The sequence below is a fragment of the Martes martes genome (assembly GCF_963455335.1).
Source record: "Martes martes genome assembly, chromosome: 4".
In the NCBI taxonomy this organism is placed as follows: Eukaryota; Metazoa; Chordata; class Mammalia; order Carnivora; family Mustelidae; genus Martes; species Martes martes.
Window position 1 is genome coordinate 172,856,962 of NC_137891.1, and position 19,272 is coordinate 172,876,233.

Genomic DNA, 19,272 nt, shown 5'->3' on the forward strand with positions numbered 1-19,272 from the left:
CAGAAAAAAACAAATTTTTAGACAAAATACCTGTATTTCTACATTTATCAAATAATCAAATCATGTTGAAAATATTTTTAAGCAAGTGAGTCATATGTTGTACATATGGTTTCGTATTCTGTTTTTTTCCCTCTTAATGGTAAGGAAGTTTATGATATAATCATTCTTTTTTTCATAATAAATAATTTCATCAGCGATTCCTAATAAACTTACGAATTTTAAATTTTAACAAGTGGTAAGAGAAATTAATCCCAGATTTTATAAAATGTACTTATATCTGTCCGGCCCAGTAAGAACATAAAGTTTGCTTTGTTTTGTTTATTTGAGCGCTAATCATTTATTTGAGCACTAATCATTCCAAATTAAAGCATACTTCACAACTTAGCTATTCCAACATTTCTGAGCCTAGGGCTAAAGAGAGGCCAGTATCACTCATGATATTAGCTTCACTGCTGCCCTGTGGGTCACCCACTGAACTCATTCCCAATAGGTTCTGTTAATAGTTATAGGAGTTGTTTTTTCCAAACTACTAAGACATTATTAAAGTAATTTAGGAAATCATTATAGTTCATCAGAGTCATGGATTGTTGAGCTGGAAGGTTCCCCTAGACACTATCTAGATAATTCCACCTTCTTATGACAAAGAAGAAACTGATGGGGTGCCTGCGTGGCTTAGAAGGTTAGGTGGCTGACTCTCGATTTGGGCTCAGGTCACGATCTCAGGGTCGAGTCTCCTAGAGATTCTTTCTCTCCCTCTTGCCCCTCCCCCCCAAATAAATTAATAAATCTTTAAAAAAAAGAAGGAGAAGAAGAAACTGAGACCTAAACAGAATGACAAGTGTAGATGGCAACTCACTTGAAACTAAGACCCAGAACAAGAAAATACAAGGAAAAATTAAAGTATGAAAAAATCACTTTAATTAGAGGAAAGCAGGCTTAGAAACTGTTGTGTTAGCTTATAAATCAAGTCAGATGAGAGCGTGCTAAAGAGGGAGAAACCCATGCTCACAGTGGGTACTTCAAATAACAGAGCTGACCTGTGCCTTCTACATGGGCCAACATCAGCCTTTCAGCACCTTTGAGAAGAGGACGAATGCTGCTCCAGAGAGCTTTTATGAGCTGAAACTCCCTCAGTGGTCAATCCTACAGGCTGCATCCGGGCCTAAGCATCAAGTTTCATGCAGCTTTGCAAAGAAGCCTAACACTCTGAGAGCCAGTCCGCACGTCCCCGTGCGTCCCACTCAGGCTTTCACAGTGGACTGGAGCTATGAAAACATCTCATCTCATCTTGGTTTGAGACAGTAGAAGTACAGCTTTAGGAAGAAGGGAGAGGACTGTATGGCTCTACTCCAGTCAGAACATACCAGAAACAGTGCATTTGGTGAAGAGAACCATTAAGAACTAGGGAGATCAGGATGGTGAAAGTCTTTCAAATAACATACAAGTCAAAGCTGATGAAACCAGAGATGTGCATACAGACAAGAGGGCCTGAGAGGATAGGACAGTGCTTTAAATCTCTACAGAAATGTTAACCATGGATGGCAAACCACACTCCTTTGGTGTGGCTCTAATGTAGGGACGCAATGTTGGAGCTTGAGGGGATGATCTGGTGACCCCTTGAATCTGAAGGAAAAGTTCTGTATACTTCCCTATACTTGTGGGGGAAAGCCTCCTTACATCCTCTACGAGATAAACAAGCCCCCCCCAAACAGTCAAGAGGTACTGGGTCAAAAGTGTTAAGGAGGAAAATTCTGGCTCAGTATGAGGAAGAACTTTCTATTACAGCAGCCCTGAAAACTGAGTTCCCTGTCACTGTAGCCTTTCAATCAGAGACTAAACCACTACGTGTCAGGGATGCTGTGGGGATTCTTATACCAAATAAGGGTTCAACTAAATGACCTCAAACATTCCTTTCAAAGCTGAAACTCCAGGAACATTTTTTTCTATGTGGAACATGGCTGTCTCGGAGTCTACCTAAATAGAAATCACTTCAACTTAAAAAAAAAAAAAAAAAAAAAGAAAACAAAAAGAGTATTTTCATAATGAGAACTGGTTACTGAAATGTTTACAATTGAGATGTAAAATCATAAAGGCTTAAACTTTTCATTCAATAATGAAAAAAATATAAAATATATTTTAGAGGCATCATCTATTAGAAAAAGGCCACTTAAAAATGCCCACATGGTCACCTGGGTGGCTCAGTCAGTTAAGCATCTGCCTTCAGCTCAGGTCATGATCCCAGGGTCCTGGGATCGAGTCCTGCATTGGGCTCCCTGCTCAGCGGGGAGCCTGCTTCTCCCTCAGTCCCTCCCCCCCCCCCCCGTCAACTGCGCACATGCCCTTTCTCTCTCTCTCTCTCTCTCTCATGCACACACATACAAAAATAAATAAATAAATAAATCTTTTTAAAAAAGGTCCACATTAAACTCAACTCTAAATAATGTATTCAAGGAAATCACTACATTAAAAAAGTTTGAATCTAAGATTTCTATCCATCTGAGAAGCCATTAAGACTTACCTGTGTGCCATACGTACTGAACCCATACATATGTGCTAGCAGCAAAAAAAAGCCATTGTATGGGGATGAACAGCAGACATATTATATTTGATGTGAATGCTACACAAACAAAAAATACTGAGAAGGCCTAAAGGAAAAAAACAAAACAAAATTAAAAACACATCTTAGAACTTGTTATTTTCAAACAGATTATTAAAAGCATGTTGGACAAAATCTCTGAAACTGCCATGAGAGAACTATAGAGCAAGTGTAAACATTTAAAACCCTCCATGTAAAAAACAGAGGTTAATTCAATATTAAAAAGTAATCCTATTTATGTCCTCAGTCATGAAGAACTGGACCAGGACAGGCTGAGGTTGGGTCGCAGTGAGTTCATTTGGACTCCCCAGGTGGGTTACCTAGAACAACTAGAACTTTAACAGAAAAGCCTCCTCTCTCCTCCTAAAACATTCCTAAAGAGCCTCATTCTTAAAGAACAGGCTGTTGGAGCACAAGTGAATCATGACAGTAAGAATTAGGCTGATGTTAAGGATTTTAATAATGCAGCCTTTCTCTGGACACACCATTGGGTATTGCCCAAGAGGCCAGGAGCCCGAAGCTATCTTTTTGAGGCTCTGGATTTCTGAGTAGAAGAGTTCCAGGTTTAAGGTGTAGCCATGGAACATAAGAGAACTAGAGGTCAACCAAGGGAACAAGCCTAGGCCTGTGCCCTTGCTCTAACCCAGTAGTTTTCAAAACATAGTCTGGGGATTCCCAGGGGCAGCAGGAGAGTCTCTGAGATCCTTTCAGTGGGTCTTCCAGGTCAACACCATTTTCATAACAATATTAAGATGTTATCTGCCTTTTTCATGTTCATTCACTCGGGACTAAGGTGGCTTTTTCGAGAAGATACATGATGTGTGATTTTGCAATCCACTGAGTTCAGAGGCAGATATGAAAATGCAGCTGCCTTCCATTAAGCCAGACATTAAAGACATTTGCAAAAATGTGGTCAATCTCCTAATTTTTTTGTTTTGAAAAACACAGTTATTTTTCACAAAAATGTAATTTTCATTAACATGCAATAAGCTTATAATTTTTAAGTGAATAAACATTTAAATTTGTTTTCAGTTTTGATTTCTAATATAGTTAATATGGAGAGATCTAACCCAGATAAATAAAAGCTCCTTGAAATCCTCAGGAGTTTTTAAGACTTTAACGGGGCTCCGAGACCACAAAGTTTGAGAACCACTGCTCTAACTCTAACCCAATCACTGACACAGTGATAAGGCTCCAGAAATACTTCAGAGTAGGACTGGGTAATTATTGCTTCCTTCACTACTCTGTTTCCCTCCCAAGGTCTTTGGCCCTCCCCTTCTTTTCACTGGAATGGTAGAGATGGGGAGGGGGTGTATAATGATTTGATCACAGTTTGTTTTTTAATCACCAGCTACTGAAGATTTTCTTAGAAAATTAAATCCCTTACACTTGAAAAATGTATTAATAAACATACCAGTCCCTGGTATCTGAAGGAATCATAGACGCTCCTGATGAAAAGCCAAAATGGCCACAGGTATTCAAATCTGAACTCCAGGACAAAATCTGCCAGGAGGACAAGCGCCCACACTACCAGGAATTTCAGGTATAAAAATGTACTGCAAAGCATAAAAATAAAGAATTAATTCAAGGTCACTGGCGAAGGACTAGAAAAAGAAAATGCAGTTTTCGTTAAGAGACCAAAAATATCTTCATATACCATGAAAACAGATAGAGATGTTTCTGTAAGCCACCTAAATTTTAGAAGCTCTGGCTTTCACACTGAGACCCACAACTATCAAAGTAAGATGATGACCACAAATGCTTAATTCTATTTAAGATGGAAAGAAATTTTACATTTCACCACTACTTTAAAATGTACTAAGTGTCTGATTTAAAATACTGCAACAGTCCCAAAATTACAGCTTTCCAGCTCTTCTTCATTAGAAGAAAATGTCACGGTTGAAAAGCTTCGAATTTGCTATTTCCCTCCCCACTACATCTGTGTGAAGAGTCTTTGAAATTCTTGATGCACATCCCTATGTGCTTGAAGGATTCTGGTTTTTTTCCCTCTTTTCTCCTCTTGCCTTTCCATGTAGCATTCACCTGCATTAACCAAACAAAAACCAAATGACTTCCGCAAACAGAAACTAACTTAGGGAGCAGTTGCCAATTACTACCATGGGTTGTGAGAACACAAAATGTACATTAAAGGAAACAATCCTAAGTACCCCAGCCTTGCTCTAGCTAAGATGTAAATGTGTGCTTCCAGCTCTCTCTGGATTTACGTTAAGTAGAAGACTTTGATACACCAAGCAGGTAGCTCAAAACAAGGTAAGGCCATGGATTAAAATCTCAAAGTCCATTCTTCTAGTTCATGAGTTGTACAATAGATAAATAGAAGCCTTCAGATTAATAAACCCCTAATTCTATGTCCTTAACCCAGTCAATTGTGGAGCAGATTAAGTTTAGGCATTAAAAAATAAAAAAAGGTTTTCTTAGATATAGACTGGAAATACCTAAAATTCACTTTGATTTGGGCCAGAGCCTTGTATGCTGCTTTGTAATACAAACATTCTAATACTGATGTGATTACATTAGCTGTTTGAATATACACCACCAACAACAAAATCAAGGCTTTAATAAATCATGGTTAAGTATATCAAAATAAGCTACAAAAAAATTGATAAACTTGGTGGGCGGCAGACAACAAAAGCAAGACCCAGCACTAAGGATTCTTTCTGTGCCCTCTAAAGCCACAAGGGTAAAAAGATGTCAAGAACGGACCCGTATGGGGGCGCCTGGGTGGCTCAGTGGGTTAAAGCCTCTGCCTTCAGCTCAGGTCATGATCCCAGGGTCCTGGGATCGAGCCCCGCATCGGGCTCTCTGCTCAGCAGGGAACCTGCTTCCCCCTCTATCTCTGCCTGCCTCTCTGCTTACTTGTGATCTCTCTCTGTGTCAAATAAATAAATAAAATCTTTAAAAAAAAAAAAAAAAAAGAACAGACCCGTATGACCCTCAATGATACAGTAGCATAATGAGACATTATTTGCAATTAGGGGCAGTTTCTAATACTAACTCTTTTTTTTTTTTTTAAAGATTCCATTCCCTTATTCAACAGAGAGAGAAAGATCACAAGTAGGCAGAGAGGCAGGAAGAGAGAGAGGGGGAAGCAGGCTCCCCGCCGAGCAGAGAGCCCAATGCGGGGCCCGATCCCAGGACCCCGAGACCACGACCTGAGCTGAAGGCAGAGGCCCAACCCACTGAACCACCCAGGCGCCCCTCTAATACTAACTCTTGATAGAACTTCTTAGGGCTTGATAATAAGTTTCGATTAAGAGGTTTGCTATACAATCAAGGCACCCAAGGCAAATCAGAAGAAAACAGTCTTGTATTCCAAGTCCCAACTCACTAGACTCATTAGTCAGACAAAGATGGAGCCCTCATTCTCCCCCATTAAGAATCCATCACTGATCCAGTGGAGAGCAAGGCGTTTCTTACTAGAAAGAACAACTGAGTCACATAGGCATTCAAGAACACAAATCTAATTTCAAACTCGATTTCCAAGCTGCTTAGCTTTCAAACTGAGAGGTTTTTCCTTGTCTCTAGAACTGTTTCTAGGTTTTAAAGAAGTGATAATAGCCTCTAATCCCTGTTTTTGAGGCATTTAAGAAATGGCACACGTGGAAATGTTTTGACCTCCCCGACTGAACACTTTTTCCCACGGGGCTGCCTCCGGAGGAGGTGACTGAGATGCGGTGAGGACATCACCTTGTGTGGTCATCCCCACTCCCCAGGTGGACAAAGTAGAGCGCTACCAACTGTTCCCAACGCTCCCAAGGCACGGCAGGATCCCAGTCTAGCAGGCAACATTCTGTTGCACTATTTAGAGAGCATTATCCAAAGAATGACAGCCTGTTGAATACTTTTTAGTAACCAAGTCATTTAAACTGAAGGCAATACAGAAATGATCATCTTTGTAACAATGACTATTCTTTTTCAAGTATGTGACTTCAAGAGAGTTCCTTTTTCTGTATTTCATTTCTTTAAAAAACAAAACAAAACAAAACTGCTTTCATACTTTCATGTTCCTTGACACCCAGCTCTTACTGAGTCACAGTTTAGAAGCACAGATATCTAAGGAAACTTGACCTTTCACAACCATATGCCATAGCCTCAACTTTCCTCAGCCTCCCCTTTTAGGTGGGCCTGCCTCTAAAAATCAAGAGGCAATCTAATGAACAAATTATATTTCACAATTTTCCAAAAAGAGTTCTAGAGCTTAGTTGCACAATCATGTGAATATACATATTTTACTGAACTGTACACTTAAAAGTGGTTAAGACGCTGAATTTTACATTATGTGTTTGACCACACTTTAAAATATATATAAAACAAAATAAATAAATAAATGAATAAATATATATAAAACAAATAATTCTTTACTCATGTTTAAAAAAAGTTGATTTTACTTTAGGACTCGTACTGAATTCTACTGATTAATTTCTGCCTTCAAGGTTTTAGAAAGTTTAAGACAGTTGCCTGGGGGCGCCTGGGTGGTTCAATGGGTTAAAGCCTCTGCCTTTGGCTCAGGTCATGATCCCGGGGTCCTGGCATCCAGCCCTGCATTGGGCTCTCTGCTTAGCAGGAACCCTGCTTCCTCGTCTCCCTCTCTGCCTGCTTCTCTGCCTACTTGTGATCTCTGTCTGTCAAATAAATAAAATCTTAAAAAAAAAAAAAAAGACAGTTGCCTGATTCTGTATTCACTTAGTCCCCTGCATCAGTAAATTATGCTTATTATCCTTCTATAGGTACATGCAAAAAAAAGTTGAAAGACCAGTAATCTAAAATGACTGCTTAACAGTGTATAAACCCTAATTCCTTTCCTTCCATGTTCTGAAGGTCATAAGATTTGACCAAATCCAAAGAGATGACATTCTAGTGGGAAGAGAAAGAGGTTTTAAGCCATTATAGCATTCTAAAATACTTCTTTTAAACTATGAAGAGAATGTGATTAAACATAAAGTATTTTTAGACATACCATTCACAACATGGTCCATAACTTGATGTTACTTTCTTTGACCCAAATGCATTTATGAATAACTATAAAATATCTTGAACAAAAACTTAAAGCATAACTACAATGAAAAGACACTTTCCATAATAATATAATGAAACCAGGGCAGACCAATAATGTCTCTTGATGGTCTTACAAGGTTCTGTTTCCGATGCCGGTGAAATTAAGAAGAGACATGTGCAATGATTAGTCTTAATGGTGGTGATTCTTTCAAAGTGGTTATTAACCATAAGATTCTTTCCCCTCCCTCATTCTATTCCTACCCTTGCCATTTACAACCACTTTTAACCTGAATCTATTGGGCAATATTAATTATCTACGATTAATGAGAAGTAGTACTAAACATTTTTCTTTTTCCGAGTAAAGTGCACCTTCTCTCTAGTACCACTAGCTGCTGTCATTTAGATCACTTTCTGGAGCCCACATAATTACCATGGTGTGGCCATCAATCCTCAGCACCTGACCTTTTCCCTAGGCAGACTAATGGCCATTTAGTTCACTTGGTCCTCACCACAGAAATGCCTCTGTAGAAGATTTCACTGGCTGTGCTGGTGGCCATCTATCTCAATCCCCAGCTTTCCTGTCTTCTCTTTAATAGCAACTGTGAATTGCTTTCGTCTTTCTGTATGTAGCATGATACTTCTCACACCAAACTGCTGTCTTCTCTGTTATCAAATACCTCTTCCTACTCCACCCCACTTCTAGAATATTCATCCAGCCTCTTGTCCAGCTGATATTCCTACTGAAATCTGATTATGTGTAATCATCGTCCTGCTACTCCAAGTGTGGTCCACGGACCAGCATCATCAGCATCACTGTGAGCTTTTCAGAACAACAACAGCTATTTCAGGACCCATTCCAGACCTATTTCATCTAAGCCTCCATTTTCACCAGACCCCTAGACCATTTGTGTGTACATTAAAACTTGAGAAGTACTGGCTCTTGGTATAAGCTTCTCATTGTCATGGAACTTCCACTGAATTCCACAATGTCTCAGAAAGAAAACAACCCTCAGCGTTCCTTCCCTCAACTGAGATCACTGTTCAGGGTTGATTCTTCCATTTTCTTACTTTTCTTTCTGAGTCACAGACAAGATGACAAGATCCCCACCTAAGTACAATTTAACCAAACGAAGCACTTCTATTACTGCACTCATCCTTCAGCACACAACACACAAACATGACTTCATTTAAAAAAGCCTCCCTGAGTAAAGACTGGTTAGTGAAGACTGTTACCCTATTATATGCTCATAACATCCTGTACCGTAAGAACATTTAATCACAGTTATAAATAAATAGTATTTTATTTAATTAACTGTTTAAATGTACAGTCCACAAGAACAAAAGAGCTGCCTACTTTGTTCCCTGCTTTATCCTCAGTGCCCAGCAGAACACCCTGCACACCACAAAAACTCAACAAATATTTGTTGAATGAATGACCTGCAATGCACAAGAGTGTTTAGGATTGACAGCAAGGCCTTTCCCAAAGTACACACTTGAAATGAAGGTAGACGGAGAGATCATGCACAGATGACTGGGAAGGGTATCTGAACAATGCAACAACGACAAAGGAAACAAACACAGGTTCTGCTCCAAAGATCACCATGAACCTGCTCCCAGTCTGTTCTGGTCTTCAGTAGGAAGAAATGAATCTAATCAGCCCTGCTCTGCGCACCAAACTATCACTCCGTTTGGCCTGCCTGTCACTGACTGGCTCGGCCTACAGTGAGGGTTCTCGAAGTGTCTTCTAGTAAGCCTAATATTAAAGAAATGTGCAAAAATGTAAAGCCACACCACTCTTCTCATGAATTTATTACTTTTACATCAGCTTGTAATTATTTAAAATGTGTCCACCTTAATTTTGAATACAGCAAATATTGATAGATAACCCATATAAACCAAGAGCGGAAAGAGGTCGAGACAAAACTAACTTGAGAGATGGCGGACTAGAGAAGGCTGTGCACGGCAGCGAGGTAAAATGGCCTCATCCTGCTGCACCTGCCTCCTGGTGTGCAATCCAGACAGGAGGATGCCTGAGAAGACCCAAGCTACTCCTTATTTCCCTTTTCTGTTCTAGCCTCTTGCAGACTGCCAAGAGAACCTTTCGAGTATCAATTACACACACACGCACACACACACCGCCACTGCAATGACAAATCTAGTGTAAAAAATGCCCAATTTAGAAAGAATAAAGAAAACCTAGAATAGAAATCTCTTAAAAAAGCTTTTAAGAATGGTGTGGTGGGGCGCCTGGGTGGCGCAGTCAGTGAAGCGACTGACCCATGCTTTCCGCAGGGGTTGTGAGCCCGCGGTTGTGAGACAGAGCCTCTTGTTGGTCTCAGCGAGAAGACTGCTTGGGATTCTCTCTCCCTCTAACCTTCCCAACCACCCCCTCTCCTACGCACATGCTCTCTCTCTAATATAAATAAATAGGGACGCCTGGGTGGCTCAGTGGCTTAAGCCTCTGCCTTTGGCTGGAGTCATGATCTCAGGGTCCTGAGATCGAGCCCCGCATATGGCTCTCCACTCCGCAGGGAGCCTTCTTCCCCCTCCCTCTCTGCGTGCCTCTCTGCCTACTTGTGATCTCTCTCTCTCTGTCAAATAAATAAATAAAATCTTTTAAAAATAAATAAAAATAAAACATAAATAAATAAATATTATAAAAAAGAATTATGTGCTTTAGTGTTTTTGCAAAGGACTAGACAGACTGCAGACATACCAAGGACAGGTACTGTAACTTAACACAATTGGAGAACTCAAGAGTTTTACAAATTCTGCTTCAAAAACACTTCCATCCAAAAAAAAAAAAACAAAAAACAGGGGCGCCTGTGTGGCTCAGTAGGTTAAACCTCTGCCTTCACCTCAGGTCATGATCTCAGGGTCCTGGGATCAAGCCCCCCGCATCAGGCTCTCTGCTCATTGGGGAGCCTGCCCCCGTCCCCGCCTGCCTCTCTGCCTACTTGTGATCTCTATCAAATAAATAAATTTAAAAAAATCTTTAAAATATTAAAAAAATAAAAACCATACCACTTTCGACAGTATGGACTCTGTGAGGTTCAGAGGCTAGTGCTGGAAGCACGTGAGGAGAGAGGGAACAACCCACAGGATTACACCTCGTACCTTTAGCAGTAGTAATCATCTACCTAATCACACCTTACGCTTACATCACATGTGTAATTTTCCCAAATGCTTTCATATTAATTATCTCATTTTAGTCTTACAACTGTGAAATAGGCAGGGTAGTTATTACCCTTCCATAGGAAAGAAACCTGAGGAACCAGGAACTGAGAGGCTGCGGGGCACTGTTGAAAGAGCACAGGAATGGGAGTCTGGAGACCACAGAGAAGTGAATTCTACGTGGAATGCTGTGCTGCTGCTAAAAAACATAAATGAATATATTTCCATGGGAAAAAAAGGAAAAGAGATTAAGCGAGGAGAAAAGCCAAGAAACTTGTATGTGAGATGGAACCCTATTTTTGTTAAGGAAGAAATACACGTTTGCTTATATAGAAAAAAAAAATTATACTTAAAAATTATATAACAGTCATCACCCCAGAGCAGGAGTACTAAGGTCTGTGTTGCATTACGCACTAAGATACTATCGTGTTAATTCGTTCATAACAAGTATGTGTTACTTTTATTTTTTTTAACTCTTCATTTTGAAATAACTTTGGACTTAAAGAAAAGTTGCAGGAATATTACAAAGAGTTCCTTTATAGGTTTCAGAATACACAAATGATAAAACATTTTATCATGTTCTTATTATCATTATCCCCCTATATATGTTTTATTGGTTTTTTTTTAATCGAAGTCAGGAAATTAACATTGATATGTTACTATTATCTGATCTAGATACCTTATTCAAATTTCAGCAATTATCTCACTTTTTTTTTTTTTAAGATTTATTTATTTTAAGAAGGGGAAGGGCAGAGGGGGAGGGAGAGAGAGACTCTCAAGCAGATTCCCTGCTGAGCGTGGAGACTGACACAGGGCTGGATCCCATTACTGCGAGATCATGACCTGAGCCAAAACCAAGAGTCAGACGTTCAAATGACTGAGCTACCTGGGCGCCCCTCACTAATGTCCCTTAAAGCAACAGATAAATAGATAGAGCTCGATCAATCAATAAATCCTGGTTCTATCACATTTTGCACTGCTGTCATAGCCATACTGTTTTTTCTTTTCTTAATTTATTTAATAGAGTTTCTCTTTTTTGAGAAAGAAAAAAGGTTCCTGGTACCTGTTGCTTCACCTGGAAAATGAAGATAATGACTCTTGCTCTCCATGTAGCAGAGTCTGAGAGTATCATATGAAAACTAAACTGCCACGAGTACTCAGACGAGAAGACTCAAATGAAAGCGGGAGGAAAGTACCTTTCTTTTAAGGTAATACACTACTGGCAAAAACTAAGTACAAAACCCCAGGGTGGCAGATTTCTTTAAATGCACTCCATGGAAACTGCAAATACAAGGATTAGGTTAACAGCTCCCTGAGAAGGGTAGTCAAAACTTACTCCCTTCCCCAACACCCCACTAAAACAATACAGAATCTATCACTTTCCTGTTGGGTCCAGTGTGGCTGAAGTCAAAGCCTCCCAAGATTACCAAAGTGCTTTTAGGCTGTGAGGTTGCAACACTGGCGTCTGGGGTTTCGGTGGCAAGAACACGAGTACAATCAAGGCAGCCAAGGGTCATGCCAGCCTCTAGTGGCTTTAAGAAGCATAGCCCAGAGGAGGCTAAAACGAGGCTTAGGAAACATCATTAATTAAAGAGGCAGGAAAAGCCGGCAAGTGAAATCTCTGGAGGTGAAATTAGTTAAACGAGGGTCTCAGAAAGGAAATGAGGAAGCTGAGAGGGATGCGAACTTTGATCACTTCAGAAGTCAAAGGCCAGGAAACTCTCTCCTAAAACAAAGATGGGACAAGGTACTCTATCTATCAGGGATGTCCTGAGTCCTCAGCTCTAGCGGGAAGGTGTGAAGTTGTCAGAAGCTAAGAGTCGGGGCCAGCCCCGCACCCCCTAAGCCGCAGGTGGCAGGCAGAACCCCTCCCACCGCCCCCCACAAACACAGGGCGACAGGAAGTATTTGTAAATTCACAAGTGAAGGGGCGCTTCCTTCAACCACCGGTTAACAAAGATATAAAATAGTTTCCTGAAGCTTAACACATGTGCCTTACTTAAAATGCTTATTATGCCTACTTGGCCAAGAAACAATTTTAACTGCAGAGGCTTTCAACATAAACATCTCTGCCCCTGTCTTCTACTTACCACACCTCATCTCCTCATCTTCCCATTATAAAGTCAGTAATTCTCAGGGGGAAGGAAGTGGGGGAACACTTGTTCCAGTGTTCCTAAGTGACAGATGGGTAAACCACAGAGGATCCCCTTAAGGCTTTTAAAAACTACAGAGCACTCCAACCCCACCTCACCTGGAGAATCACTGCTTGTAATTAGACGTTACTGTTGGGAGTGTCTGGTTCATGTGTGAAGGCAGAGACATGGACAGAGAATTACTGCCATAAAACCCAAGGACCTCAGAAATGTCACAGTTAAGTGTAGTTATTTATTTTACTTTCTCTTATTAATAACTGTTCCTTATCATTTCCGAAGTACTTTCACATCTATCTCATTTGAGTTAGAAAATATTCCCTCACTTAGTGGCGACCGTCTACTTCAACATAAAATAGCACGGGGCAAAATAAAGCTGTTACTGCATCAGGTGAATAACTAAAACAGCCAGCTAAAATGTAATTCGACAAACATACTTTTCCTTGAACAGAATGCAAAGTTTTCTGGAAACTCAAAAGTACTGTATAAATTTAAAAGGTCATTATGATGATCGACTAGACTGTAAACTCCTTGAAGACAAGAAATCATATCCCATCCTGTATCCTTCACAATTCCCTGAACACTGGAGGTTCTTAACCGAGTAGGAGGAATTAGTTTATATTCATTTATTTATTAACTCACACACTCAGCATTTATTGAATACTGAATTCCCACTCTAGATCTGTGTTGGCGCGGATTATTTTTAAATGTGTTTTGAATTTTAGTCCTTAATAACATCAAAGACAATCATCACCATTCCTGTTTCTCTTCTCTTATTCTTGATTATTAATTTGACTGGAATAAGAGATCTGTACCTTTCAGTTTTCAAACAATGGGTACACATGTAAACGTAGATAATGCTGATATGTCTAAAATCTATTTTCCTTCTACCTCGCCCCTAAAACGATTCTATCACAGCCATTATACTGACAATAACCATATCATTTGACAATCACCTCAGTCACAGTTGCTGGATTGGAGCCCATGATTAAAAGCGTCTCAGCAATAGGATTTTTTCCAGCAAGACCGAGCAGCAACTGACCCTTTGTTTTGACTACTCAACTTCTGTTTATAGCTGTAGCAAATCTCATAGTCTCTCTTCCCTCCTTAAAGAATAAACCAAACATGTTAAACTGTGATAACAACAACATGGTAAATAATATTTGTATAGCCCTCTAGAATTTATAGGGTTTCGCAAACTGAACACCAGCTCCTTTAGACCTCAAGACTCATCTGACAGATGAGAGAATGGGGCTTAAAGTGGCAGAGCCGGGATTCTGAGTCCGAACCCAGGTCTCCGGATGCCCGCGGTCCAGTGCTCTGGTCATCACAGCTGCCTCCTTGCTATGCCCAGACTCAAAAAGTTGTGCAGACTGAGAACATGAAAATAACGTTCATGAAACATTATGCTGTGAAACAGTAGATAGTGGTTATCAAAACTGTCAACAGGTTCTCAGAAAAAAAACAAAGCTCTCTGTTTAATGAGACCAAAATTGGCCAGATGTTGAAAACAAAATGGGCAATAGATGGTATGAAGAACAATTTAATACAGAGTTAAATTCAATGATCACAGAAATTTGATATTCACAAATCCTCAAACACCATAATTTATAACTATCCCACTCATTCTGTTTGCTTTAGAAATAAAGGAAAAATTTCTAAACATTTTCTCAAAACAGAATTGGAAAAAAACAAAACTATGATCTTGTTCTTCAGTCCAATACTCCATATTAGAAACTAAGAAGCAGGTATGTGAATTAAAACATTCATTTGATATATGATGCTCCAAAAGGAAAGACAGCTAGAAATATATGTAGGCCTTTGATTAACATCTAACTTAAAGAATGCCAAACAGAGAAGGGTAAACAGATTTGAGAGCTATTGGGTTTTAATATTTTACAGCAAGGGGTGCCTGGGTGGCTCAGTCCTTAAGTGTCTACCTTCAGCTCCGGTCATGATCCCAGGGTCCTGGGATTGAGCCCCAAATCAGGCTCCCTCCCCAGCGGGAAGCCTGCTTCTCCCTCTCCCATTCCCCCTGCTTGTGTTTCCTCCCTTGCTGGGTCTCTCTCTGTCAAATAAATAAATAAAATCTTTAAAAAATAAAATAAAATATTACAGCAAAACTCTGAGTAACTTGTATAGCATATTTGCTTTAGAGTAAGAACATTTGAATTCCAAAAGTTCATCACTAAAATAATAGATCTTCACTAGACAATGAATTCACATTATTCATGTTGATTGAGTGGTTACTATCAAGCAGGTATTAAATTGGGCATCATTTGTTCAAATATAAAGAGATGTCAAAATATAACACATGTAAACAATATGGGATCCCCAGTCTTCTTTGTATAAAAGTATATCATCGTATGTTATTGTGACTAGCAGCCATTCAAAGTCCTTGGTCTACAATTCTGTTTAATATGCTTTTTCTATTCTTGTGTCACTATTAAGTTGTTCAAATCGTTTTCAATGGGCAGAAAAAAAATCCTTCCTACAGGATCATAGTGTCTTCAATTTGAAGAGACATCCCATCCCCCCCCCCCAATAAATCTGTAGGAAAATGGTTTTTGCTTTTTCACTTTTGGTTTAAATGGTCAGGTTTGATTGATTCAGTATGGACTTTGGCCTGTTTTACTGACTGCTGTACCCTCAGAGCTAGAACAGGGCCTGGCACATAGCATATACATTTGTTGAATGAATGAATGAATGATTCCTATGATCTATGGCTCATTACATAAGGATATACTTATACAGAAGGATAAATATACATAAGAACTTTATACTTTGACTTCTTAATGCTTTTGAACTTGAAATAAAGGAACCCCTGATGTTTACAACACTCAGCTGCTTTGTGAAAAGCAATCTTCCATATATGTAAACAAGAGCATGTGCAAGGTGTACAGTTATGCTAAGATTTGGTCATTAGCTTGGTGACAACTTGGGTGTTATCAACTACCTCACATATTTCTCTAAACCGTACAGCTCTAAGAGCTAAACTGTAAAATACCACGAAGGTTCAATTAAGCCAAAATGCACATGCTGAGAATTCTCCTTTGTAAATTATTTCTCCACCAAAATCATTTATCAAGGCAAGTCCCATTCAGAATTAACATTCTAAGAAGAACCAGAAAATAACAGGTCGTACACAAGTTCTGCTTAGGAAGCTGTGATTGTCACTAAATTGCCCCATGAACCTGTTGTCCTTCTCCCCCTCAGAGCAGTGAATTCAGTTTCTATTTAAAGGGACGATGTCTTTTTTTTTTTTTTTTCCGGAAGAAAAAGAAAATTTTGAGTTTGGAAAAAAATCCCTTTTAAAAGGTTCGATGAAAACTATCTGCTTAGAATGGTCAAAATACTGTTTGCTGAGAAAATGATCATCCTCTCCTTCTGAGTCTGGAGCGGGGCCACAGGGCATGATTAGGGGGTATCGGCTTCAGCCCGCGGTGCCAAGCCTGAGATCCAGCAAGAGAAGTAGAGGGCGAAAGAAGGGACAACGTGGCCACCTGCCCAGTCCGCCGGGGACCGTGGGGCCACTGTCTGCTCCCAACTTTGTCAGCCTTTCCTCCTAGTGCATATGGTCCACGCGCCTCCCGACTCAGGCCGGCGACTCTCAGGCCAGAGCGGAACTGGGGGGCCAGCGGAGGCCCGGCGTTCCCGGGAGCGGCCCTCGGGGCCCGGCGGCGCGGGCCAGGGTTGCGGGAGGGGAGGGGGCTCGCCGCCCCTCCCCCCCACCCCCCCGGCGGGGCCAGGGAGCGCCCAACGGCGGCTCGGCTGCTTCCTTGGCCAGCGCCCGCCGCGCCCTCCCCGCCCAGCCGGCGGCCCTCGCCACGCCCCGCGCCCCCGGAGCGCACCCCTGCGGGCCGGCCGGAGCCCCCCGGGCTGCGCTCCTCCGGAGAGCCCCCGGCGCGGGCGTGCGGCCTAGTCGGGGTTACATAACGGGGCCGGGCCCCTCCGGAGCCGACCCGGGGCCGCGGGGCCCGCGCGGGCGGAGGCGGGGGCGCCGCCGCTCACCTGCCGTAGATGCCCTCGGTGATCCGATTCCGCTTTAGGGGGCGGCGGAGCTTACTGCAGTCGGCGTTCCGCCGCTTCATCCTCCCGCTGGGGGGCCGGGTGCCCGCGCCGCCTCCGCTGCCGTCTCTCACCTCGGCCGCCGCCGCCGCCGCCGCCGGCCCGCCCCGCGTCGGGCCTGGACTCTACCCCTGGGGCCGGTCACACAGACATGGAGCCAGCACCCGGGGGGAGGGGGTGGGACGGGGAGGGGGGGCTCAGAGCCTCCTCCGCCTTCGGAAACAAAGAAATGACAATTCCGGGGCCCGCCCGCCCCAGCACCAGCCAGCCGCCTGCCCGCCTCCTCGGCTCCGACGGACGGCCCCCGGGGCCAATGGAAGGCACCGCTACGCCGCTGCCGGCCAATCCAAGGGCCCGCTGAGGCAAAACGGACTCGAGAACCCGCCTCTTTGAAGGACAGAAGAATGCGCCAATCATTATAGTGTCTGTGTGCGTGCCTGGGCCTATCAGAAAAGATTTAAATAGAGGCTTATAAATAGGCCCTATAAATATAACATCCTATATTATGCCTTATTGCGAAGGTACACTTCATGACTGTTGAATTGCGTTTCATTGTATTATAATCCATGCTAGAGCATACCGTGCTATATTCAGTGCCCGCTATCACTAGCACCGTACGAAATAGGGAGGCCTGGGTTTGCGGCATGTGCTGTTTCTGCGCTGACATGTGCTCCAGTCAGTCGCGTCATTATGTAAGGGGCTCGCAGCGTTCTCCCCCTCCGGGAGCCTCCGGGGTCAGCGCCGGGGGCCCTTCCTGCGGGTCCTGGAGCGTTTGGCCAGGCCGGCCGCGTCAGCGCGCGACGGGGGTACGAATGACAAAGCAAACCCCACACACACATAGACACACACACACCCTGCCAGCTCCCCGCGACGTGGTGACAGGGCGGCGGCCAATCGGAGGAGGTGCGGGGCGGGGCTGCTGCGGTCCCGCCCCCTGGAGGTCGCGTCACAGGGGGCGGGGCCGTGGGTGCGCGCGACGTCGCGCTGGGCTGCCGGGTGTGTGTGGGGCGGTGCGACCCTAGCTCCACGTCCGCAGGGCGGGCTGCGTGGCTGCCTCCGCGGGCACAGCGCCTGCTGGACACGGCGAGCGTCAGCGTCGGGGACGTGTCTGTGCCGCGCGAGGGGCCGATGCCGCGGGGACTAAGCGGCTGCTCCGCGGCGAGGGCCGGGCTTCTCAGATGTTGGGACACCGGCCAGCGACCCCTCACCCGACCTTCCTAGAGCTCCGATTTTGTGCCAGGCAGCGTGCTAAGTGCTTTACATCTACTTACTCATTTACTCCTCATTATTCCCTTGCAACGTAGGTATGAAAAAATCACATTAGAAAAGACAGCAAAGATTCTTTAAAAAAGAATGTCATCAAAGAGAACTGGGCAGCTGTCAAAAAGTAGCTGAAGGGAGAAGAAACACTCATGGATCTCATCACCTTATCACGACCACTATCAGCATTCTAAATTTTTTTCTTTTTTTCCTAATTGCCCCCATGGGTGATATTCTTATTCCTATTGCTGCTATTATTACTGAACAGAGTAGTGATCATACTAGATATTCAACTTTGTGTTCTGTTCTTTGTGTGTGTGTGTGTTTGTGTGTGTGTGAGCAGATCAAAAGAAGTTTATTAAGTGAACATACAGAAAAAGCTCTCAGAAGTGCGAGGGGTCCCAACAGGGTTGCCACTGAGGGCCTTTAAGGTCCGTCTTTTTGTATTCTGTCCCTTAATGTAAACATTGTCCCATGTTACTATGCATTCTCCCTAAATATTTCTGATGGCTGCTGAGTCTCCCATCAAGTGGCTGTACCAACTTAACCACACACCAGCAGTGGGACTGTGAGGTGGTCTTCCAGCACATTTTAAAAACTTCCAGGAAGTAGATGGTATCTGGTTTTGTCCTGAGGTGGGTGGACCTCTTCCTACCCTATAATTACCCCCAAGGAGGAACTTGTAATTTGTATCAAATTCATCATTCTCATCTGCTGTTCTTCATTGTTTTATCCTGCTCACAAATCTTTAAAGATCCTCCAAAGCCTGAAAACCATTCTCTTTGTTATGGCATCCAGAGCTGTCACATGGGAGACCCAGTCTCCTTTTCCAGGCCTACCCAGGCCAGCAAGTCTTACCTACTCACTGTCCTCAAACCTATTGCAGCCTTATCTTCCCTTCTTCCTGCCTTTGCTCCCACACAGAGCATCTCCCCAGTGCTGCTCCTAAGTCAGTTTCCTGGGTAGGCTTGTTCATCCACCAAGGACGAAAGCTTCTTGGGAGATTGG

General features: G+C 42.7%; 1 protein-coding gene across 1 annotated transcript in view; it reads right to left on the minus strand.

Annotated features, from left to right (window-relative positions):
- Positions 1–17,221, minus strand: part of MACO1 (macoilin 1) — a 60,715-nt gene extending 43,494 nt beyond the window's left edge. Inside the window, exons 1-3 of the mRNA XM_080803156.1 lie at positions 16,948–17,221; positions 4,011–4,152; positions 2,519–2,645 (exon numbers count right to left, since the gene is read on the minus strand). Coding sequence (XP_080659282.1) covers positions 2,519–2,645; positions 4,011–4,152; positions 16,948–17,027 — 349 coding nt within the window. The 5' untranslated portion in view covers positions 17,028–17,221. The remainder of the gene's footprint in view (positions 1–2,518; positions 2,646–4,010; positions 4,153–16,947) is intronic.
- Positions 17,222–19,272: the final 2,051 nt, after the last annotated feature.